This window comes from Pezoporus flaviventris, unplaced genomic scaffold, assembly GCF_033815535.1.
Source record: "Pezoporus flaviventris isolate CSIRO_AGI_PZ_B2104156 unplaced genomic scaffold, CSIRO_AGI_Pfla_v1 ptg000083l, whole genome shotgun sequence".
Taxonomy (NCBI): domain Eukaryota; kingdom Metazoa; phylum Chordata; class Aves; order Psittaciformes; family Psittacidae; genus Pezoporus; species Pezoporus flaviventris.
Genome location: NW_026892631.1, coordinates 6,396,901 through 6,422,077, shown reverse-complemented (window position 1 = coordinate 6,422,077; position 25,177 = coordinate 6,396,901). Strand labels below are relative to the sequence as shown.

Below are 25,177 nucleotides of genomic sequence, written 5' to 3'. Positions count from 1 at the left end.
AAGAGCTGTCTCTCGTTGCAGGTTTTTCTGTGACTGTGGTGCTGGAACACTGTCCAATCCCTGTACGCTTGCTGGAGAGCCTACACATGATACAGACACACTATATGACTCTGCTCCACCTATAGAATCCAATACATTGCAGCACAACTGAATTCCTTTCAGAAAGCAAGTCCTGCCATTCGAATAGCATAACTGTTCAAACCTTTTTTTTGGAGGAAGTTACACTTGCCCATTTCTGCAGAAAGACACTGTGTTAAAGCGGATGTGTGAGGTGTTGACACTATGGAGCTCAACCTACCAAAAAAGAAAGTGGCAATATGTTGACTCAGGATAACAGAACTGGGCGTTTTAGCATTACTGTGTAAAACAAAGACTTTGAAGGGACAGAAGTGAAGAAAAAAAATAAGCTGCAATTTTGTACAGATACCAACTTCTGAAAGCTGGTGTTTTTACAAGTAGCATTGAAGCGCAGTCCAATTTGCAGTAGTACTATTCTGTAGACAAGCAGCATTCTTTGTTGCTGCCTTTATGGACATGGGTACCAATTGCTTTTGTAACATGGTAAAAAAAAAATGTGAGCTAGCACTTCTGCATTTCTTTTGATTTTTTTTAACATTTATTCAGATTGAGAAATATGAGTTTAATGCTTTAATCTCATGTAGTTTGTTTCTAATTTCAAGCAAAAAAAAAAATCTTATTGTACTTGAATGTGTCCTGTTTTGTTAGCACACCTAGACTTGCTGTAACTGTACTCATGTCCCAGTATGTACGTTCTTTCTATGAAAGAGAAAACACTAATCTTAAATTATATCCAGCAATTTTTCTGGTGTCCTCCGAAGTTAGAATAATCTCCTTCCCTGCCCCAGCAATAGTCTGTACTCAAACCACCCTAACAAAGAAGAAAAGAGCGAGTGTTTTAATGAGACTTCCTAGACTATAATGCACTATAAAACAAAGTACCCACGTAACTAAGTTTTGTGAAAGAAATTTTACTATGTTTTAAAGTACACGGTAGAAAGTCTCCTCAAAACAGTCTTGTATTTTACTCTGTTCATAGTTTTTTTTGAACAGTCTCGGACATTACTTAACCTGCTGGAAATCACAGCAATTTCCTGCTCTAATGAAGCTGAGACAAGTATATATACAGCCCTATCCAGTTTCATAGCTTTTTTCCATTTATGTGTATTGGTGACAGTGGGTAATCAACAGCCTGAAAGTGTATGCATGTACCATAACATCTAGACTTAATATATTGTGGAGTACTCAATAACCATTATGTAGAGGGTAGGTAAGAATTAAAGGGTTTAATTTCCTAGGAAAGACAATGGAAAAATGGTCATTTTTAAAAAATAAAGTTTATTAGATCATAACGTTGTCTGATACCAACTTTTTTTGAGAAGTCACCACTCCAAAGCCACTTGGGTCCTTACAGATGGTTGATCATAGTGGTAAGTTTCTGAACGGCGTTTCCATCCCTCACTGCACCGTCCACCACCAGGCACAGGTACCTGAGGGAGATCAGAGTCAGCTTTACTGCATGCAGATGCTTAAACCTCCCTCGCACCGCCTTAGGGGACGCAGATGCCATCCTGTGTCTGGTATAAAGCTGCTCAACTCCCAGACACCTCTATGCAAATTCAGCTCTGAGCCCTGGAGACTAGCAGGGGCTTCAAATACCACATTACTCAGCATATCTGCCCTTCAGTACGCCCTGACTGCTGGTGAAGTACATTTGATACTCACAGAGTAACTGCTCCCTCTGTTGTTAAGGCTGTCAGCAAAAGCCACCACCCAAAGTTTAAGATGGATGCCTGCTAAGCAATGCAGGACTTCTAACAGGGAAACTAAGGCCTTACCTGAATACTCTCAGTGACATGGTCATTCTTTCAAACTCCTTTGCTTTTCTGTGCCCCTTCTGAATAACTTCCTCTGGAATATCGGCCAGTCTCGCTGCATTGAAGCCATAGCTCTTCGGACACGCTCCTTCAGTGAACTTGTACAGGAACGTGATTGTTTCCTGGCTTGGATCCTCACTCTCATTTTCAACCATACATGCCTAGAAAGAGTAAGTGTGTGTAAGGGTTCATGTGTTTAGGTAACCGTCACATCCTTTCCTCCAGGTGACTCTGGGCAGAGGAGAGCAGGACGGCAGGGATAAGGCAAAACCCCACGCCTCAGTGGCCCCACCATCACACCTACCATGTGCCCCAGGCGCACAGCCACGTTGTGCGCGTGGTCCTCCACCAGTGAATGGTAGTGGGTGGAGAACAGGGTCCGGCACTTGATCTTCTCTGCAAGCTCCTTCACAACTGCACTGGCTATAGCTGTTCCGTCAAAAGTAGCTGTGCCTCTGCCTGGAGGAACAAGAGTGGCAAAGTGAACTCAGTGTTCACCCTTAATTGTTCAGATTAAAAAACTGCAGGAAAGATGCTTTTCTAAAGGCAAATGCAACACACTGTTTGCCATCTATTACAGAATCAGAATGGGTTGAGAAGGGACCTTAAAGCTTATCTGGTTCCAAACCCCTGCCATGGGCAGGGACACCTTCCACTAGACCAGGTTGCTCCAAGCCCCATCCAACCTGGCCTTGAACACTGCCAGGGATGGGGCAGCCACAGCTTCTCTGGGCACCCTGTGCCAGGGCCTCAGCACCCTCACAGGGAAGAATTTCTTCCTAATGTCTCATCTCAATCTCCCGTCTGTTAAGTTAAAGCCATTTCCCCCTGTGCTGTCCCTACAGGTCCTTACAGAAAGTCCCTGTCCAGATTTCTTGTAGGCCAAGGCACAAACCTGCCCTATCAGTTTATGTTGTTTCCCTTCCTCCCTGCTGTGTGGAAGATTGACAACAGCAGCGAGTGGTGACAGCCACCAGCCTCAGCATGAAGTGACCCTGAGTATTTGTCCTGTGACAATCCCACTCTTCCACACTGTAGAAAATGACATTTCTTCTCTCTTGAGACTTGCTACTGGCTTGCTCGAGGTTTGCTGCAAGTAATCATCCAAAGGAAAGCAGGAAACTCAGCTAGAAATAGGCTAATAATGACTTACTTGAGGATGGAAGGTGGGGCATTAGGTCCAAGGGCATCCAAGAAGTGTGTTTTGGGAGAATTACATGGATACTGACCAGTTAAACATTGGGAGCATTATGGTAAAATGGCCCCTGGGTTCTTGGTTGTCATTTAGACAGCTGAACAACCTTGACAATAACTTTAACCTTCAGTTTCCATCTATTATAACACAGACTGATTACCCAGTTCATCCACAAGAACAAGGGAGTGCTCTGTTGCATGCTGGAGAATGCTGGAAGTCTCACTCAATTCAACGAAGAAGGTACTTTCACCTATAAAAGAAATGATAAAAAACACACCATGAAGTAGGCAAAGGTCTGAAAACCACAACTAAACCCTCATTTAAGCTGCACTAAAATCTTGATCAAGCTGAAATGAAACTTGACAGCAAACTGAAGATAAACAGAAGCATAAAGCTGCTTTTTTTCCAGCATGAAAACAGTCTCCATTTGCCAGGAAAAAAAAAGCAGGTTTTGGTTCCTTAAGTGTTCAGGCATTGGCACAAGTACAGTTAATTAAGTTTTAGGACACCTCATCTCTCTACTTTTAACATCACTGGTTAGATATATCAGCTGGACAAAAAGGGGCACGAAGGGTACAAGATGGGGAGAATCTTTGTGCTCCTAGGCAGGCCCAAGGTGTGTGGCCTTTCACTGTGAAAAAAGCAAGCAGAAAAGCTTAAAAGAGACTTAAGAGACCAGACTTACTGGTCTGGTTGTTGATATCATCAGGTAATTAATTATTCAGATAACTGATACTCATAGGTACTCGAAGTATGGCAAAAGAAACAGACCCCTGCTAAGGACTGAACATCCCTGGGTAATATGAAGCCTGAAATTTAGACCTGAAATTGTTCTTTAGCAGCTCACGAGCAGAAGCACACAATTATTCAGAGCCTTGCACGTGATAAATCCACATGCATAAAGTCCAGAGTTACTAGTGCTTTGGAGGGTTCATTCCAAATAACCACACGCAGCAGCAATTAATATAACTTCAGAGCAAACGAGTATTTACTTCCTGTACTTGTGCTGCATGAGCACTACTGAGCTCAAACCTAAGTTTTTCAACATGAGTTATTAAGCAGCAATCCGATTTTCTGCATTAAAGAAATTCCCATGTTCTTAACAGTATTTAGGAATAACCATTTATTCTCTTTAGAAAATAAACCCATAAAAATCACACCAGTAAGTAAAAAATGCTATTACTTAACATTTAATTCACAAAAGTCCTGTTGACATCCATTACAAAGTGGCTGCCATGGGAAGTACAGAAACAAATCCTCTACAACAGCTGCCTGCACATCACTGTCCTATTCCAGAACACTTGGAAAAAGATACCTATGTAAGTAGAACACAATCAGCTCTGCACTATCCAGAAAGATATTCCTTAGACTTGCACCCAGGTGGAAGGCAGGCGTTAAAACTCATTAAAAAGTGATCATATGTGTCTGTCAAATGTAACAGAGGGCAAGCACATCAAACAAATGAAGGATAACCGCAGCCCTGGTTCTACTCTGAGCAATGAGAGACAACTAATGGTGCTCAGCTCTCTCTGCAAAATCAACAGATGACCCCTTTCCACTTGCCGCTCAGAGCAAGGAAAGCAGCTCCCTCCTTGGCAAGAACACTGTGGAGAGCTGGATTTCAGCCACTTACCTGACATAATCCTGTCTGAGGCACCAAGCCTCGTGAACACTCTGTCAATCGGTGTCAGCCTGCAGACCTCAGCAGGTACGTAGCATCCCAGTTGAGCCATTATAGCCAGGAGACCAGCCTGCAGAACAAACATGAAAACAGTCACATGTGCTTGGAGCTTCAGCTCCACACAGAGGGAATGAGACTCTATTCCCCCTAAAACAAAGGCTGGAGTACATAAACTTCCTACTGTTTTAACAGCTCCAAGTTGTCACAGCAAGCAGTGTTTATAAAGCAAACTCCCTGTTGCTTTCACAGTTGCTGCTGCTCCCTATTTTCATCTAGTTTACCTGCAGAAGCATCTTCTCCCAGATGATACCAAGTCCTGGATATGGATAAGGCTACTTGGAAGAGAGAAAAGATACTCTACTACTTTTTTCCCCCCTCACTCAAGTAGAAAATCCACTATCTAAACATGGGCATTTTCTACCACGTTATACTTTGTCCTTGCACTGCACACCCTGAAGACCACTCATGGACCTCCTCTGACAGTTATAAACAGTCAAGTCATGCTATTCCTTTATGCAAAACACAGACGTACTCTGCAACATCCCATGTCAATAGACCATCACCTGTCTCATGAGCGTAGATTTGCCACCCATATTCGGGCCAGTTACTAAGACACAGGAAGCTTCACTACTGCCATCTTCATCTTTGCTGCCTATCACGATGTCATTAGGAATGAAATCATCCCCAAAGAAAGTTTTTGTAATGCATGGATGGCGTGAATTTTTAAGTTCCAGGAAGGGAGGAGCACTATCCACAGGCAGTAGAATTACAGGTCGGCACAGTGGTCCATCACCGTCTTGACTGTAGTTAGCGAGGGAAATCAAGACATCTATAAGATTAAGAGAAATTCCAGTAAGTCACACTTTCACCTTTCCTTATTCATTCACTGGAATGCATTTACTCATTCAATAGCATTTTTGTAAACACCATTTTCTGTTTCATTTTCCTGGTAAGGAAAACACCCAGGAAGTCCTCCAGAACAAATAAAAGGTGAGGATACTCACAGTGTCTTTCCTCATCCCTTCCACATTCCTGATGATGTCAGATTAAAAATCCTCCCCTCTAACTTGTAATTTACAAGTCTTTAAAATCCACACCATTTCACTTCAAAAGTTACTTTCTTTAGCATGCGTGTTTTAACATGTACGTTAAAACAACTACTTTCTTCTACTGCTTTAATTCAGAACAAGGTGAGCAAAGAGAAAATCAGCTTCTGTGCCAATGAAAAACTTGGAGAATCATAATACTGCTTGCAAGTCGTCAGGATAAATGTACAACTATTAAAATTGTGTTGGCCTTGCAGAAAGCAGCAGCAGAGCCCCCTCAGCTAGCCTGGCTCTGCAGTTCTAAAAGCCGATTGCCTACAAAATGGGACTGTGCTATGTGATTTTAGAGACTTCATCTACACAGATTACAGCTGCCTCCCTCTCTGCCTCTCCTCTACCCAGCCCTGGCTGGCACTGCAGTGTGGCTGCTGTGACTGCTTCCCAGCTCTCCCAGACCACTCGGAGAATCCATTCCCAGACAACGCTCCCTCCCTCCCTCCTCTCCACCTCTCCTCCATTTTCTGCCCTAGTGGCATTCAGAGAGTGCTTTCATTTTTCCCTGGAACAAAGACATCCCAGAGTGCCTCACACTAGCAGAGAATTCACGGTACAGAGTATGCCAGTCCTGAGAAAGGAACAGAGGCGACTGTCTCACCCCAGAAATTTAAGGAACATTTTGGGAAGTCTTTCTACTCAATGACCTTCTTCAAGGCAGTGACAATGACCACATTTTTATTTTTAAAGGCTGCTGGAAAAGGACAGGATTCTTCCCCTCTCCTCCACTGAGACCCCCCCCTGAAGTTCTGCATCCAGCTCTGGGGGCAACAACACAAGAGGAACATGGAACTGTTGGAGCAAGCCCAGAGAGATGCTCCGAGGGTGGTGAAGCTCTGGCACAGGGTGCCCAGAGAAGCTGTGGCTGCCCCATCCCCAGCAGTTTTCAAGGCCAGGTTGGACACAGGGGCTTGGAGCAACCTGGTCTAGTGGAAGGTGTCCTTGCGTGTGGCTGGGGGCTGGAACTGGGTGAGCTTTAACGTCCCTTCCAACCCAAACCACTCAGTTATGCTATAAAAGCAACCTGCTCAGATGGAAAGGAGGTGACTAGCAGGTCAGATTTTGTTACCTCCACCTGCATCACTGTCTTCACTTATAAGAATCTACCAATCCATACATAAGTATCCCAAAAACAGTGAGAGACCCTCCAGGCTATGCTGAGCTGTGAGAAATCCTCAGCTGCACCCCTAGAGAGGCACAACAGAAGGAAGATCTTGCACACGTGAAGACCCAGCAACTGCCATTTACCAACCAGCAGGAAACAAGTGATTGCTGACAGTTATCAATGTCTTACCGAAATCAGAGCTTTTAAACTACAGACTAAGCGCTGGCACTGAGCCCTTTTTGCTTACCCAGATGAGATTTCATCATTTACCAAAGAAGCCAATGGTTTCTTTGTGGTATGTCAAAAAGAAGACGAGCTCTTACCTAACACAGCAATGCACTCCACAGCTGTGTGCCAGTCCTTGCTGTTCTTGTCAAAGTTGTAAAACAAGCGCCTCATACAGTCCTTCAGTGCCGCATCTCGGCGCTCTTCAGCATTAACCATTGCAGCCAGCATCTTCTCGATCTCCTTGGTCCAGTAACGTTTGTACCCCTTCCTGCTTGACTTCAGCTCATATTCCTCAGGCAATTTCCGTGATACCACACTTTCTGGTATCTCCATTTGGTATCGGTTTTTGCCTGCCCCCCAGTACAGCACAGATTTGAACCCAAGCAGTTTGCGTTGCTTATCCAGGTACTTCTGAAGTTCTTCCTCAACAGCTTTAATATCCTGCAGTGCTTTGTCATAATCAGGGTCAAAACCTGCCTTTGGAGTAATCACCCCTGTCTTTCGAGCCTGGTTATGATCAAAAGCAGTATCCCACCTTTTAAGCTCAGCACTCAAGTCTGGGAAGCGGCCGTCTGGGTTTTTGTCTTTGCGGGTGACCAGCTGCTTAAGGACTTTAGACTTGAAGTCACTGGCACTTTCTTCCATGCCATCGACAATTTCACTCATGACTTTAAACCCCTCCAGTGCAGACAAGAAGTCAGCAATCTTTTTCTTGCTGTATTTGATCTCTTCATAGAAGACGGCCCTGCTGTCAGGATGGCTCTGGCTTTTAAGCGGTGATCCAATGCTGTGAATTTTGCTGAGCAGCCTTTCGAGGTCAGGCAGTTTCTTCAGGTGCTCGCTAACCTCAGACATTTTATCTGGCACTGCCAGAAGGTCCTCAACAGCATCCAAACGATCGTTGATGGATTTCGGATTGCAAAGTGGAGCGCAGAGCCACTGCTTCAGGAGGCGCTTCCCAAATGGCGTACAACAAGAATCGATCCTCTCCAACAAAGTACCTTCTGTGGTTCCATTGGTTCCGTTCTGCAGGACTTCCAAGTTCATCAGGGTGACTCCATCCAGCACCATCCGCTGGTCGGTTTTGGCAAAGAAACTACTTGGCCTCGTTTTTGCAGTGTCAATATCCACAGGGATATACTCCTCAAAGTCCGCCAGCGATAACAGCTCCTGATCAATCAGGCATTTTTTCAGATAGAAGACACATCCCCCAAGAGCTGACAAAGCTAATTCACTGTTCTCCCCAGGAGTTAATCCCAGAGAGTCACTCTCTGAAGTCAGAGATTTGATTACAGAGGGCAGAGAACATCCATTTTCGGAGTTCTCGTTCTCCTTGAAATATCCTTCCTCGAGAAGGACTTTTAGTGTTTTAGATGCATTCCAGAACTGGGAACCAGAGATCAGCCCTTCCTGAATGCAAGAAAGAAGCGAGCCCTTCAGTATCTTCTGTGTGTCCACAGACAGGTTCCCCTTCTCATACAGTACCTGCACGGGAGTGTAATGTGCTACTAAAGTCCTAAACCTTGAACAGTGCCGATCATCCGAGAACTGGCCAACATAGAACTTCCCCACCGACGTGTCAACAAAGCAGACCCCATAAACACGCTGTCCAGAGGAGTCTTCTTTCTCCTTCACGCACAGCAGGTATTTGTTATGGTTCTCGGAGGGATCACAGTCCATGATGCTGTAAGTCTGAGTTCCTTTGGTGATGATTCTGCAGATCTCGCGGCGTACAACCTTGTCGAACTTTGTCGGGTGGGCCATTGACTTGTAGCGCGCTTCCATCATTTCTGGAGTTTCTGTTTGCTCCACACGGGCTACCTTGTAGCCTTTCTGCACCAGGACATCACAGAATCTGCCAAACGCAATTTCTGGAAACCCTGAATGTGCCCAAGTCCCCTTCATAAAGATCAGGCCCAGCTCGTTCACACCAGTGACTGCATCCATGTGGTACAACTCATAGAATTTTCCAACTTTGTAGAAGATCACAGCATCAAAGTTCTGACTTTTCAGCTGCCACCACCTCCGCATCCCTGGTGTGCACTTGTTGAGATAGTCCTCAGGTACATACAGAGTGCAGGGGTCGTAATCGGGGTCGTTCTGCCACCTCCTGCGCGCATCTTTCTTTTTCCCTTCCTGCAGCCAGTCAAGCTTCTCGTGCTCCCACGCTGCGAAGCCACTGTTCCCTCCACTGCAAGCAGCTGCTTGAGAGTCAAAATTCTCAGGTGCTGCAAATGATGTCAGCTTAGACTTAGCTTCTAAAGAAACCGTTGCTGCTATTTTGGGCGTTTCAGAACATTCATTTTCTAAGCTGCTCCTTTTAGCAGGCTTGTTTCTCTGCCTTCTCTTTCGTTTAGAAGGGACTTTGATGGGACTTTCTGCAACACTCTCTGCATCTGTCCCCACGTCAGTAGATTCATTTTCATCCACCCCACTGCTAGCTTCCTCGCTGCTTGCTGTATCTTTCACATCAGGCTTGAACTCTTCGTCAGAGCCATCGTGCTCACTGTCAGAATCCAACACTCTTCTTCTCTTGGTTTTTACAGCACCTTCACCGGTCATTACTCGCTTATTACTCTTCACATCCTCCTCACTATCACGGTCATCACTGTTGCCTGAGGCACTTCCACTCATCTGCTGGGAACATAAGATTATTTTACCGAAAGAAAATTCTGGCTACAAAGTAAAGTATTGCTGCTGCTAAAAGAAGTGAAAAAACGTGCAACTTATGCAGTAGCTGTGATATTTCAAGTAAGAGACAGTAAGAGCCACAACCAATTCTGTTTACCTTCACAGAACTTATTCCCTTGCATAAGTAACTGCTACCAGCCAGTGGCATAATTACTCCTCTCTGTATTCTTTACAGCCTCATTCAGTACTTTGCATAAGTGATGCACTGATGAACAAAACATTTAAAGTGGACAAAAGCCATATGGTACATTAAATCTGGTACTAGCCTATATAAGCTTTGACCACAGGTTTGGATTTTGGGGGTTATTTTGTGGGGAGTTTTTTTGGGTTTGTTTTGGTTTTTTGTTGTGGTGGTGGTGGTGTGTTTGTTTTGTGGTCTTAGTTAACTACCTATTTCCACCCACAAACATACTACCTTGTAGTAACCTTCAAGAAGGTCATGTGTGTGTGTAGGGGAAAGAAAATTATTTGCCTCTATTTGCCTTTTCAGGCTGAAACTTCAAGAACTCCAGCACCAATGCTGGAGAAAACCAGCATTGAAGGGACTACCAAGAGTCCAACTGTCAAGTGCTAGTGCCCACTGCACTGTTGCCACAAACAAAGTGCTTGGAATGGCATCTGTCCCTTGGGGCAACGTCACACTGGAGAAAGAATAGATGGGCCATGCTGACAGAGGAGGTAAGAGAAACCACTATCCCATTAACAGTTTCTTCATACCATTCGCACGCAAAGAGTTGTGGTCAATGGCTCAATGTCCAGCTGGAGACCAGTACCAAGTGGTGTCCCTCAGGGATCGGTGTTGGGACCGGTCTTGTTCAACATCTTTGTCAGTGACATGGACAACGAGATTGAGTGCACCCTCAGCATCAATGGCTCAATGTCCAGCTGGAGACCAGTACCGAGTGGTGTCCCTCAGGGATCGGTGTTGGGACCGGTCTTGTTCAACATCTTTGTCAGTGACATGGACAACGAGATTGAGTGCACCCTCAGCAAGTTTGCCCATGACACCAAGCTGTGTGGTTCGGTTGATACCCTGGAGGGAAGGAATGCCATCCAGAGGGACCTTGACACACTTGTGAGGTGGGCTGATGCCAACCTCATGAAGTTTAACCATGACAAGTGCAAGGTCCTACACCTGGGTTGGAGCAATCCCAGGCACAGCTACAGGTTGGGCAGAGAAGAGATTCAGAGCAGCCCTGCAGAGAAGGACTTGGGGGTGTTGGTCCATGAGAAAATGAACATGAGCCAGCTTCAGTGTGCACTTGCAGCCCAGAAAGCCAACCGTATCCTAGGCTGCATCAAAAGGAGCGTGACCAGCAGGTCCAAGGAGGTGATCCTGCCCCTCTACTCTGCTCTTGTGAGACCTCACTTGGAGTATTGTGTGCAGTTCTGGTGTCCTCAGCATAAAAAGGACATGGAACTGTTGGAACAAGTCCAGAGGAGGCCACGAGGATGATCAGGGGACTGGAGCACCTCCTGTATGAAGACAGGCTGAGAAAGTTGGGGCTGTTCAGCCTGGAGAAGAAAAGGCTGCGTGGAGACCTCAGAGCGGCCTTCCAGTATCTGAAGGGGGCCTATAGGGATGCTGGGGAGGGACTCTTCATTAGGGACTGTAGCGATAGGGCAAGGGGTAATGGGTTAAAACTTAAACAAGGGAAGTTTAGATCAGATATAAGGAGGAAATTCTTTCCTGTTAGAGTGGTGAGGCACTGGAATGGGTTGCCCAGGGAGGCTGTGAATGCTCCATCCCTGGCAGTGTTCAAGGCCAGGTTGGACAGAGCCTTGGGTGACATGGTTTAGTGTGAGGTGTCTCTGCCCATGGCAGGGGGGTTGGAACTGGATGGTCTTAAGGTCCTTTCCAACCCTAACTGTTCTATGATTCTATGACTCCTTTTCAAAGAAATCTATTCCAGTGCATATGGTGGTACTGAAATATTTGAATCATTCACTATACAAGGTGAATACAATACAATAAAAGATCTTTTAGTTACCTGACCAACAGACTAGTGTTAACAGTACAAGAATTTGAATTCTAATGCTACTCTACAAGAAGAGGGCAAGCTCCAAAACTCCATTTTAACACCTTAATACTTAAAAAAATCAAAAATTTCTATATCACAGCAAATTAAAACTTCAGATTGATCTTAAGGGGAGCTTGGAAGATGAATAGCAGATAGAGAAGATAAAAAGATGCAGCACAAAAAAAGCATGAGTGAGAAAGTGGGTCACCTGAATTACCCAAGGAGTATGAAGAGACAGAGAAGTTAAGTAGCTTCTGAGGTCAGTCCTCAGCACACAGAACACCAGAGAGATTTTAGACTTGTCTCTCCAGCTAGATACTCCACACTTAGTTCCAAAAGACAGCTTCTAAGTTCTAGCACTATCTCTGAAAATGACAGCAAGAAAGAAAAATTTTACCTCCATTTCCTCTTCTTCCTCATCCTCCTCTGTGTCTGAAGGCTCATTGCATACTGCCAGTTTAAGTCGCTTAGTCTTATCTTTATTCATTGCATTGTCTGCTAGCACCATTGCTCTTTTAATTTCAGGCTTTGCACTGTAGAACATACCACCCTTCAGTGCCTCCACATCTGATGAACCTGTAAAACCACAAATAACTTGTCAGAAACTGAAGTTAGTCTAGCATTCAGCCAGCCCTTTAGTTATTGTTCACACTTCACTTTGAAACATATTCAGACAACTCGTAGTTACCTAATATTTGGTGGTTACCAGTCATTTCCACCATGTCTTAAATATTCATTCAGCCTTATAAGTATCCCTAGAGAAAGTATAACCACTCACAAACAAAATGACTGCCTCATACATGAACACCTGAAGAATTGCTTCTACTTCTGTAGCTCATTACCACACCTGAATACTTCTAACCTGAGCACTAAACACCCTCACACTAACTATAGTTACTACTGAAAAGTAACACTTTATACCAGCAATGCAGCAGCCCTGACTGAGGCCACATAGCTATTTTAGCAGTGATAGGCAAGTTCAGCCACAAAATTATCTTCAAGTTACGGCCGTCAGTCATCTATGACAGGCCCTTTGGCTAAAGCTCTGCTGGCTGTTCAAACTGCTCCTGTAAGTGCAGCAAGGCCCAACACCAGCCAGATTAAGTGCATATCAGTCACACTGCCAATTCGCCTGACACTGCAGTGTATCAAGCAAAGCCTGCTATTAATAACTGCACTATCCCCTCATCCTCTTTCATATCCCTTGAGCACCATAGTTCCTCCTTCCACTACCTGTACATAAACACAAAGTCAACTAGTCTACAGATTGATTTCTAGAAAGGGTCCCCAAAGATGCTGAAATTCATCTTCACAGAACCACAGAATGGTTTGGGTTGAAAGGGACCTTAAAGATTGCCCAGTTCAAACCCTGCCATGGGCAGGGACACCTCCCACTAGACTAGGCTGGCTCAAAGCCCCTTCCAACCTGGCCTTGAACTCTGCCAGGGATGGGAGTTTTCATCATAAACAACAGGCTATTACACGCTTCAGATCTTAATGCAATGCTCAAAATATGAATCATATACATAATGTATTATGTATTCAATCTGAATACATAATACAAGAAAAAAGGACATTAGAGTACAGATGGGGAGAGGTGATCCCTTTTTCTGTTCCTCCTGAATGTAACTGGCTGCATACAACAGTAGGATCTGCTTGAATATGTTCTCTTGTGAATCCCTTTACACTTCAGCTCTAAATCAACAGCAGACAAAAGGCAGCTGAGTTGTAGGAGGCCAACTACCTCAGAAATGAGCCAAACAGAATTCTCTCTCACATTCATTTCTTTGAGCTTGCAGTAGCAAAGCACTGAGTTACAAGTAGCTGCTTCTACAGCACGACTGCAACACATTAGCGAACCAGATCTCCATTTTGGGTTTGCAAATGAACTGAGACAACCTAAATATATCGCGTGTTTAATACTGGCAATATAACAATGGCAGAAGAAAAATATCATCATATAATTTAATTGCATTCTCGAGTGTAACTCCACCTCTTGCATGCCCAACTGTTACAAGTCTAGCCCCCCACTGTCTCTACATATTCAGTTACAAACAATAACCCTGTGTAAGAAACTTCTCCATTTTCTTATCCAAAGATTCCAAAACTCTTACTTTGTATATAAAGATGCTTTTTGTCCAAATTTAAAAGCAAATCATGTCCTTTAAATACTTTTACTCTGTTCTGCATTAACCATATTTCTTACAGATAGACCCTGTGTTTCTGTGCCTGAAAGTTCTGAACACTTCTGTTCTGCAACTTTCTTTTGGCAAGGAGATCAATTTCCTTACCTGCATTTGCTCCTAAGATGTTATAAGACACTTGGTTCTTTTAAAACACCTCCAGGAAAGATACATACAAACCCTGGACCAATTCCCTTGTGTTAAATTATGCTAACACTTCTGGTAATAACATTACCATTTTAAATTAAACTAACTATGCCTTAAGTGCAGTACATTTAAGTATCAACAAGCCAAAAAATAACATGACTACATGATCACAAAACGGAACTGATTTGTAAAAATAAAGAAACTGTTTAAATTCAGTTATTTCACTGCATCATAAGCAAATCTATAGTATATCAAAAATACTGTACTATACCTAAAGCATTTGTTGGAATAACAAGATGGCAGCACACTGATTTACACAAAATAGCTTTCAGCATCACCAGAATTACAAAACAAGAGGAAAACAGATCTTGATTATTAATAAGGTGAGATTTATTATGCAAAATGTTGGTTTAATTCTTGATGACATTTGGTTTTCTTTAGTTAGCCAAATCATTTCTTCAATATGACAAGCACCAAGTCTGCTCTGTAACAACAAGCACTACCCTAACAAAGTTGCATATTTTATCAACAAAACTGTACTACATAGCTTAAAAGAAATAATGTCACAGTAGAATTGATTTTAGTAACCTAACCATATCCTACACCTCATGCTTATTTTCCCAAAGCAAGTGGCTTATTTCCATTTCAGAAAGTTCTATTTATATCTCTTACCTTTATATGGCCGCAGATACTTCATGCTGACCCAGCCCCTCGTAGGGCTGTCATCAAAAAACTGTACATGGACACGAGTGGATTTCCCTTTTCCTCTGACTATTGTTTTTTCAGTTGGATGGTTGTATATGAGACATGGCCACCAGGGATAACCTTCCATCTTGGCCCAGACCAGGTCACCAGGTGAATACTCACAGGAGACACTGCAGAGACAACAGATGTGTAATGTAAGGAACACAAACACCTAAAACAGTTCTCTTCATAAACATAACTGCACACTGCTTCCAAGCAGCTTGCCCTCTAAACATCCTGGAAGGCTCCCACGTGGTATGACCTGGATTATATAGTCTTGCTATACCACCCCCAAACAAGTTTTTGGATTTGCTCCTCCAAGTTCTCCTGGATCCCCACTGAAACAGACCTTTACAGTCACAGAGAACTGGCTGAGGTTGGAAAGCACCTCTGGAGGTCATCTTTTCCAACCACCCTACTCAAGCGGGGCCACCTAGAGCCATATGTAACCAGATTCTTAGTGTCTGTTACCCCTTCTTATGGGAAGCAGCCCACTTAAGGGTGGGGAAGAGAAAGCAACTGGGGCCAATCAGACATTAAAACAAAACACTGCAGACTATGTATTATGAATCATGAACCCACATGACAAGTTTTCCTGCAGAAACTAATTCTCAAGAGGGCACCTAAATGAAATTAGTGTCATTTAAGGAAAACCCTCAAGCTACAAAAAGAATAAATAAACTGTCTACCCTGCAAAGCACTTGATGCAGCTTTTATTTGCCTTCTCCTCCTCCCCAAGGATTTCAACCCAGCCACTGCCACACTCTACCACTGATGGCCGGGGGCATCCCTACAGCCTGTAGCCAAACAGTGACACTGATTAGGCTGAAGAGAGTCCAGGGAAGTGCCACAGGGATGATTCAAGGGCTAGGCACACGTGAGAGAGCTGGGTTTGTTCAGCCTGGAGAAAAGAAGGCTCAGAGGAAACTTTATCACCATATGCCACTATTTAAAGGGTGGCTATAAAGAAGATGGAGACTCCCTTTTTACCAAGGGTCACACAGGAAAGACAAGGGGTGATGAGGACAAGTTACTGCTGGGGAGATTCCAATTGGACACAAGAGGAAACTTGTTCACAGGGAGAACTATCAGGCATTGGAATAACGTCCCCGGGGAAGGGGTGGATTACACAACACTGGATACTTTAAAGGCTCGGCTGGATAGGGCGCTGGGCCGCCAATCTAGAAAAGTTGGACCACAGGATCCTTGGGGTCACTTCCGACCTTAAGTGCCCGCAATTCTATGACACTCATTTCAACGGCACTTGGGACACTTGTGATACGGCCCTGACAGAAGACAGGCGGTACGGAAAGAACGTATTTCAACCCGGCAAAGACTCCCAACAGGACCAGACCCGCTCTGCGCGGATGTCGGCGTTATCCCGCCCTGCCTGGACACACGCTGGGCGCACTGCGTATGTGTGCATGCATACACACACACAGCAGCACCTTCCGGCGCTTCCTACCGCGCAGCGAGGCTCGCTGCGAACCGGCCCCTGGTCCGCACCGGGAAGGCCCCAGCAGGCCCAGGGCCCGCCGGGCTGCCACGGTCTCCCGGTGGGAAGGTGGAGGCGGACGGACACCGGCGGCCCCAAGGGGTCCCGCTCCAAAAGCCACCCTCTCTCCCCGCCCGCAACGGGCCGCGCGTTGCCGCTTTGCCCCCCTGCAGGCCTCGGCCCCGCGGCCTGCTCTCCCCCCGCCGCTTACCCGTGCGCCTCGGCGGCCGTGCCGTCCCCTCCGCCCTTCTTCCCCGTCTCCTTGCGCAGGACCGCTGTGCCGTTGCTCGCCTCGGCGGCGGCGGTGGCCTCACACCCATTCTGCTCCCCCGAAGAGCGGCGGCGGGTCCCCGCGCCGGCCTCTGGCGGGGCCGGGACCGGGGCCGGGGCCGACCCCGGCGGCGCCGGCGCGGCCTTGGTGAAGAAACGCAGCAGAGTGCTCTGGCGAGACATGGCCACGGCGGGAAGCGCGGCCCGCCGACAGCGCGCCAAACCCGCCACCGCCCGCCCCGGCCCTGGGCGTGCCCGCCACCGCCCCGCCTCTCCCAGCTGCCGCCGGCGGGAAACGGGAAGGGGATTGTGGTGGTACCGGTGTGCGCCTGGCGCCCGGAGAGGCTCCTGATGCCCGCCCCGCTTTCTCTCTCCCCGCGGCGCTTCAGGCTCCGCCGTGAGGCAGCGTCCCGGCCTCGGTATCTCACAGCGAGGCCTGGCCTGAATAACCACAGCCCGTCAAGCCCCGTGCTTGTCCGCGGGGAGGCCGCGGTGCTTGCTCCTGATGGGGCCTTCCCAGAGAAACACCCTCCGCGAAGGAGAAGCCGTGGCGCCTGCGCTTGCTCTGTCAGCTTTAACCTGATAAAGGACAGATTTAGATGAGACATTAGGAAGAAATTGTGAGGGTGCTGAGGCACAGGGTGTCCAGAGAAGCTGTGGCTGCCCCATCCCTGGCAGTGTTCAAGGCCAGGATGGATGGGGCTTGGAGCAACCTGGTCTAGTGGAAGGTGTCCCTGCCTGTGGCAGAGGGTTGGAACTGGATGAGCTTTAAGGTCCCTTCCAACCTAAACCAGTCTGGGATTCTGTAAGATTCAGAGAAAAATCATTTACTGACACAAGATGTCTGTTAGCACAGCTTTTTCTTTCACTAAAATTGTGGCTTACTATCGCAAGCCAAAACTTCCCCTTACAGTTCAGCATTAACTGCAGCCAAACACGTCCCAGGAGAGCTTCCACCGTCGAGTTAAAAAGATGGAGCTGCAAGGCAGGGATTTGACCACGAGAGGTCACGCAAACCCAGACAATACCGGAGGATTTTAAAATCGTGTTCCTACTAAAAGCATTATTTCCGTTTAATTTCAAAGCATATTTTCCACTTAATTTACCGTCTCTAGCTTTCATCTAGAATCCGATGCATCCTCAGGGACATACACCTCAAACTGGAGTAGAAAAACAACTGAGCTTTGATTGCTGAGAATAGTCCAGGGTATTATAGGGCATGTAGTGACAGGACAAGGAGGGGTGGCTTTAAGAGAGTTAGATTTAGATTAGACATCAGGGAAAAAATCTTTACTATGAGGGTTGTGAGGCGCCGGCACAGGGTGCCCAGAGAAGCTGTGGCTGCCCCATCCCTGGCAGTGTTCAAGGCCAGGTTGGACACGGGCTTGGAGCAACCTGCTCTAGTGGAAGGTGTCCCTGTCCATGGCAGGGGATTGGAACTGGAGGAGGTTTAAGGTCCCTTCCAACACAAACCAATCTGTGATTCTATCTGTCTGTCTGCCTGTCTAAATATATAAAACACGCAGGTGTATCATCTGAAACAAATCATCTGGAAACACTTCCTTAGCAGCCTCCTCAAAGCCCCTGGCACATCAACACATGCCTCTGGTTTTAAGTAGACAGCCAGGGCTGGTCTCCCACTCATGTTACTGCATGTAACTGTGACCTGTGTGAGGGAGTAAGTGAATGCAGTGTGCGATAAGTCCCTTGTTATTAATAACAGACTAATAAAAGGCTATCTAATAAATACTGGTGCTCCAGCCCTCTGATCATCTTTGTGCTGTCCTCTGCGCTCGCTCAAGCAGGGCCATGTTCCTCTTGTGTTGGGGATACATGCATGGATGGATAGATAAGCAGGTAGATAGATAGATAGATAGATAGAGAGAGAGAGAGAGAGAGAGAGATAGATAGAGAGATAGATAGATAGATAGATAGATAGATAATCTTGTAGTTTCACATATATAGCAGCCTTCTGGGATGCAGCCTGGGTTGAACAACCTGTGGTTGACGCTAGTGGATTTGGACAGCTTTGGCAGTGTCCCACTGTTCATTGTTTCTGGTGGGTTCAGCAGGACTGCTGGTCTCTGGATCTTATCAGTTCTTGGCAGACCACATGTGCTACCGCTTGGCATGCTTTTTCCTGCTCTTCAGCCAGCTGTTTTCTCCATCCACACACATGCCTGGAGAGCTGTTCACACATGCTCATACAGAGGGGGCTTTTATGGCATGGTCTTCAGTTTCTCTCCAGTAAAATACATTATTCTACTTGGTTTTCTACCAGTCACAGCAGGGGAGGTTATAGAATAATTAAAACATGAAAGTTTTGAAGTTGTTTGGTAAAAGGTGATGTGACTGAAAACATTATAAACAACTCTGTCCTACCCCCTCTTTTTAGTATCCCCTTTCAAAGACAAAACCATAGGGAATTGTTAAGTTGCTGTAGTGCAGACTTTACACTAAGCTCAGCTGAACACCAAAAAGCGCTGTATTTTTCTTCATTCTTTTCCTCCCTCTCCCCCTGCCAATGCATACGCAAATACTCCCACACAGCCTTCAACTGTTCTTTTTAGCTCCCTAAGTGGTTCTGAACAATTTCCATTATAGAAACACTGGAAATGGCAAGGATTTGGCTTTTTTCAAGACAATATCTCTAAATTTTTGAAACCAAAACAACTTTGGATAAATGTTGCTATACTAAATCATACAGTACCTCTCTACAGCTAATACAGAAAAGGGTAATGGACTGCTCTTGATGGTGGAGCAGGATTCAAGAGCTAGCTTGCAATGCAGTGACTCTCCACTATGCCTAGGCTTTCCTTTAAAGTTAAGAATTAATAATTTCTATTTTATTAGATGCTGGAACAAGAAAAATGCTAACCGGGTAATTTTAAGGTCTTTCTGGAAAAATGAAATAATGATATATAGCATTGAAATAAGGATATATAGGAAACAACAGAAAAGCAAAGTACACTTGAGGCCAGGTGCCTGGTTTTTTATCGGCTCTAGTGTTTGCTGTCTCTCATATTCTTTGCAAGAAACATTTGACAGGAAGGAAGAGTCATTCCTCAGGTGAGGGATCTTGTTCTTGAAGTTGCCAGGTGCAGCAAAGAGCAAACTGGTGACGCTTAGGTAGCAGCAGGACCTACTGGTCAAGCTTCCTTTGGTGCAACCCAGGACATAGTTGGTTTCTGCACACTGCCAGGTCATGAGGAGCTTCTTGTCAGCCAACATCCCAAGTCCTTCTCCTTAGAACTCCTCTCAATTCCTTCATCCTCATCCTCCAGCCTGTATTGATACTGAGGATTGTCCCAGCTCTGGTGCAGGACTCTGCACTTAGCCTCGTTGAACTTCATGAAGTTCACATGGGCACACCTCTCAAGCCTATCCAGGTCTCTCTGGATGGCATCCCTTCCCTGCAGTGTGTCCAGCACACAGCTGGTGTTGACTGCAAGCTTGCTGAGGGTGTACTTGATTCCACTATGTCATTGCTGAAGTTACTAAATACTATTGGTCCCAATCCAGACCCTTGAGAGGACACCACCCATTACTGATTTCCTCTTGGACATTCAATTGTGTGGGCAGAGCAGGGTCCTGGTAACCACAACAGCCCCAGCAGGGCAAGGGGGTCGATCAGATACAAAGGTCCATCGAGGAGGTTCACCATGGTAACAAACTTTTAAAAGCTCTTCAGGCAAAATTTGCTAAAGCATTAGCAAAAGAGCTGTATCTATGATAGTTAATGTCAGGAGCAGTCTGGGAAATTTCACTTTGGTGGATGTTTAAGCTGCAAGATACGTGCTCTCCTCCTCTTTTTGTGTCTGCTGAGCATAGTAACAAATTTGCCTTCCAGAGCTAACAGAAAGCTCTTAAAGTCAGGAAAAATACCTTTGGCTGTTATAGGTAGGATGTTTTTCTTTTTGAACAAAACTAAGATTTTCTTATTCCAATATTCCGCAGTTGTCCCAGTGCGACAAATGTGACAATTTTTACTTTTCCCTTTTAGTATAGCCCCATTTTCTAAAATTTTTTTAAAATCTTTTTATTTTCACTTTTTGCCACAAAATATTACTACGGAGGAAGATTGTGAGTCTTAACTGGTTTTTCAGGGCTGCTGCAAATACCCATTATCTCTATCAAAACCAAGTGAAGTAACTCTGGCGTGCATATAGCTTAATGGGGAGTGGAAAGAAGACTCTACTTCTTCATTCAATAAATGTCCTTTCTCTGAGTTTGACTTGAGCTGCTTTTATACCCATAGAGGTGAGATGGTCAGAAGTAACCTTAAAGTAGTACTAACTGCTTTATGGGCTTTACTGGGTGACAAAGGGAACCAGCCCAGTCTCAGATTGTGAGGTGGAACAATCTTCAGGTATAGTTTCATCATACTGATGTAGATGGGACTGAAGACAATGTTGACCTATCCCAGAAATTGTCCTAAGGAGAATTTAAGCACAAGGTGGGTGCTGTAAATAAGGTAATCAGTGAAAAGCTGAGTTTTAAGGAAAATATGACCATGACAAAATGGTAATGACTGCTAAGGTCATTCTGACCTAAATATAATTGATCTGGTAGGCTGGTGAAAAAACAGCCTGATATACTAATTGTATGCAGGCTTAGATAAAGGAATATGTGAGGGTGTTGTAAAAGTGTGTTTAGAGGGCACTTTTCCCCCAGTGCTAAGTTTACCACTTCTCAGTTCCCTCCTCATCATTCAGCATGCTTAAAGGGCTAAGCATGAATATGAAAGTAAGAGTAAGTTCTTAACCCAATTACAGAACAATGAGCTACTGTTTTTTCAGGACTGTTTTTTCAGTAGCTCATTGTTCTGTAATTAGATTAAGAAACCACCTTCAGTTTAGTTACAGAAGATAATTCATTTCCCCTTTGCTTGCTTATTGCATGTATGCAGATATGCAGCTTCCTTGTACCAGTTTGAGAGGAGCTTGTATGTCGGCAAGAAATGAAGCAAGAGATGCGTGTTCATTTAGTGTCCCTTTAATTACAGACTCTGTGACTAAAACCTTTTTACTGTTTTTCTTATATGACAAAGCAGCAAAATAAGAGATGAAAATGTTAAGACTTCTGAATAAATGACATTTTAGGATGTTTTCCTTTAGCTTTCTTTTAGCCTCCTTTTAGCTGCACATCTGAAGTGAAATGACAGTTGCTGGAATGGTACATAGCAGAACTACCAGAAACGAGTTCAAAAATCAAGAAAAGTCTAAACGTAATTGATTCACAACCAAAACCGCACACAGACTGCATCTCCAATTCAAATGTTCCTCGGGTGATACAGTATAGATCTGAACACAATAATAGAATGTCTCCAAACCCTGGAGATTTTCAAGGCCAGGTTGGACAGGGCTTTGAGTAACCTGGTCTAGTGGAAGGTGTCCCTGCCCATGCAGTGGGGTTGGAACTGGGTGAGCTTTAAGGTCCCTTTCAAAGTAAAGCATTCTGTGATTCTATGATTCTATGGACTAGAAAGGAAAAATAAAAAAAGCAGGATACAAAAGAAAAATGGGCCAGGTCTGAAGACCATCAAACTCCCCCCCATGGTTCCATCCTGCTCCCACAGAGCAGGAACATTCATCTGCTGATTTTGTTGGTTTCAAGATGCTCCTGCTTTTTGAAGGTGTAGTAGCCACCCACAGTTCTCCTGCTTCCTGCCTTCTGCTTTATTGTGCCTCTATTAATAGTATGAACACTTGTGGGCTTGATGATACAGTTTAATAATTTCAATTTGCAAAGAAAAATTAACTCATAAATCCAGAAAAAAACCCAACTGTAATCAGTCTGACCTGCATAGCGCCGAGCATTGGATTTCCATGATTTGATCCACATTTAGGTTAGATAATCTCTTGTGGAAAACAAACAGTTTTGATTTAAAGGTTTATGAAAGACAGATCATGGCAATGGTCTGTTAACTAAGTACCTTGCAGCTGTCCAGGCAAACATATAAACACAAATTTGAATTGGATGGATTGGCTTAAGCGAGTTCCATTTTTTTATCCCACCACTGAATGAGCAAATCAGTGTTGCAAAAAGAAAGTATTAGTAATTTGCATGGCTGATGTTCCCTCACTTCAGAGATCTCACCTGTCACCACTGATGATGGGTGAGAGCGGCAAAGGGAAAGCAGCCTGCTGGTGATGAGCAAGTACAGTCACTGCTTGGAGAATTAATTCAGTTCTGCATTCCTGCCAGACACTGCTCGGAGAGCCAAAAGAAGATTGGTTCCTACTAATTAAAATGTGAGGGAAAATAGAGAAGAGGCTTCTTGTTTTCCTTCTTAAATTTCTAACTTTGCTCTTCATGGGCAGCTAATCTACTGCTGAGTGACATCTGCACTAAATCTGGGAGATGTCTTCTGGAAGCTGTTTCTCTGAAGGGGCAGACTGGGTCAAGGATGAGGTGACCTGAGATGAGGTGGTCTGTTCTGCTCTGACACAATACTTTGAGTTTCACACTGGAGGAGTGTTGTGCATGCTGGATCCATCCCCTGATCCTCAGGGGGATCCCCTGAGATCCTTAGATCTCAGCTGATGACTGATAATGAGAGAGCTGTAGCTGAGCTATGAATCTTTGCTGAATGAGTATTCTTTTGCTAATAACCTGTCATCTTACTGGGAATTAATAGCTCCATCCCTGGCAGCTTTCAAGGCCAGGTTGGATGAGGGTTTGAGCAACGAGGTCCAGTGGAAGCTGTTCCTGCCCATGGCAGGTGGGATAGAAATAGATGACCTTTAAGGTCTCTTCCAGCCCAAACCAGTCTGTGATTCTATGATTAGAACTACTGCTCTGAGCCCTTTTTTCTTTTGCTGACTTAATGCAGATGCTGTGAGAGGTCTTTTTCCTGAAGTTTGTGTTTTGTTAGCAGCTTTATGTAGATTTACTTATAAAGTATGCATACATTGAGTTTGTGACAGTCAACAGTTGATTGATTGAAGTGAATCTAGAGATTGAATTTCCCCATAACAGCCAGGTTAGTGCTTGTAAAGTAGCACAAAGGGCAAAGGGTCTGAGGCACCCACAACATGAATTCAGATGTTTAGCAAGAGTTTGTTTTCGTGAAAATCACTGATGTACTCTTGTGGCTGCACTAGAGCGCTGTTTCAATATACATTGCGCTAACCTAGTAGCTTACACTTTAAGATGCTTCTATTTTAGAACACTGGTTTTTTAATGTAGCTTGGTTTTCACTATCACTTTATATTTAAGCAGCCAGCGTTGGGAGGCACATAACATGAAGCTTCCAGGGAGACAGGGCTTGGTGAAACAAGCTCAGGACCCTTTCCCTAGTTACCTCCTGGTTTTTGCTGTTTACGCCATCTTTCTTTCACATGTTGGAGATACAAGGTTTCCTGTTCTTTTATGTTTTCTATCAGCCTTCCTTTTCTCTACAGGCGTCTCCAGTCCCTGCCAACAACTCCCCTGGATGCTAGTTTTCTTTTCTTTCTCTCAGAGAACGGTGCTAATCTTGTATGCTCCACCACGGTGCTGTTCAAAACTGACATACATAAAGGCAATGTTATGCTGTAAAATGTTGATCTGTAGGCGGTTATCAGTCTGACCTCATTCCCCTCCTAGTTTCTACAAAGCTTTGATTGCCATAACTGAACAGAAACAGCAACAAAACCCTGCAGACAAATACCCCTGTGTCTGGGTATAAAGTCCAGTTCATTATTTTTTGATACTGCTTTAAAATTAGAGAAAAATATTGTCAAAGCATCAAAGAATACAACCAGCACTGCTCTTCTACTGGGTACCTAATAGTTACCATTGAAATCCCTTGCTAGTGTAATTGGTTTGGTTCACAGGTTTTTGCTGATAAGTTACATTATAAGCTGCAATCTCCTATTGTACTCGTTAAAAGAACATAAACATCCATTAAATGTATCTGATGGTGTGCTAGTTCATACAATGTGGCAGCTAAGGATGCTCAGGAACCGGCGAGGCAAGGAGTGATATAGGACGATTTGCCTATTTTACAGAATTATTAGATATATTATTAGCTGGCACCCAAACCTTGGAGAGGCAGGGAATTTCAAACTAAATGCATTTCAGGTAAGGACAAAGGTGTATCTTCAGAAATTACAGGTGGTGCCAAATACACTAATTCTTACCATAGATCAGGCTCTAAAACTTTTCCCTTCTCAAGCAAGTTTCTATTTTAATTAAAAAAAAACCAAACCCTAAATGCTAAGATTTATTGATATCTAAAATAGGCATCCTATATAACGGCATCCTTCACCCCTTCCTTTAATTGCCTGCTAAAGCCAACAATCCAGTCATGAGCCAGTGACAACTGTATCGTGGAACCACACAGCCCTGCACTGCTGATCACAGTGGGACTTGATGCATCCCTGGTGGTCTGCACTGAGCAAACACATTATTTGATGCTGTATTTTTAGGTTCACTG

The 25,177-nt window shown here is 44.6% G+C and overlaps 2 protein-coding genes across 5 annotated transcripts in view; one reads left to right on the top strand and one right to left on the bottom strand.

Annotated features, from left to right (window-relative positions):
* FBXO11 (F-box protein 11) overlaps positions 1-1,370 on the top strand; it is a 76,637-nt gene extending 75,267 nt beyond the window's left edge. For all 3 annotated transcript variants that reach the window (XM_061475367.1, XM_061475366.1, XM_061475368.1), the window contains exon 23: positions 22-1,370. In XM_061475367.1, the coding sequence (XP_061331351.1) occupies positions 22-151 (130 nt within the window). In that variant the 3' untranslated portion in view covers positions 152-1,370. The remainder of the gene's footprint in view (positions 1-21) is intronic.
* MSH6 (mutS homolog 6) lies at positions 1,337-16,999 on the bottom strand. 2 transcript variants are annotated; one of them, XM_061475359.1, is made up of 10 exons: positions 16,697-16,999; positions 14,919-15,121; positions 12,314-12,492; positions 7,300-9,841; positions 5,335-5,600; positions 4,724-4,841; positions 3,251-3,340; positions 2,200-2,354; positions 1,857-2,056; positions 1,337-1,508 (listed from the first exon to the last, which is right to left on the bottom strand). In XM_061475359.1, the coding sequence occupies exons 1-10, from the start codon at positions 16,936-16,938 to the stop codon at positions 1,427-1,429; spliced, it is 4,077 nt and encodes a 1,358-aa protein (XP_061331343.1). In that variant the 5' UTR covers positions 16,939-16,999; the 3' UTR covers positions 1,337-1,426. The 2 variants fall into 2 exon arrangements, with proteins under 2 accessions (XP_061331343.1, XP_061331344.1); XM_061475360.1 differs by having other exon boundaries at positions 7,300-9,838; positions 16,697-16,998.
* Between the last annotated feature and the right edge of the window lie 8,178 nt (positions 17,000-25,177).

Bases quoted from the DNA above. Each gene is read 5' to 3' on its own strand.
- MSH6 (XM_061475359.1), bottom strand. From the start codon at position 16,938: ATGTCTCGCCAGAGCACTCTGCTGCGTTTCTTCACCAAGGCCGCGCCG. The intron at 5,601-7,299 runs GTAAGAGCTCGT...TTAATCTTATAG, and splicing joins GGAGTGCATTGCTGTGTTAG to ATGTCTTGATTTCCCTCGCT. The intron at 3,341-4,723 runs GTAAGTGGCTGA...TTTCTTTTATAG, and splicing joins CTCAGACAGGATTATGTCAG to GTGAAAGTACCTTCTTCGTT.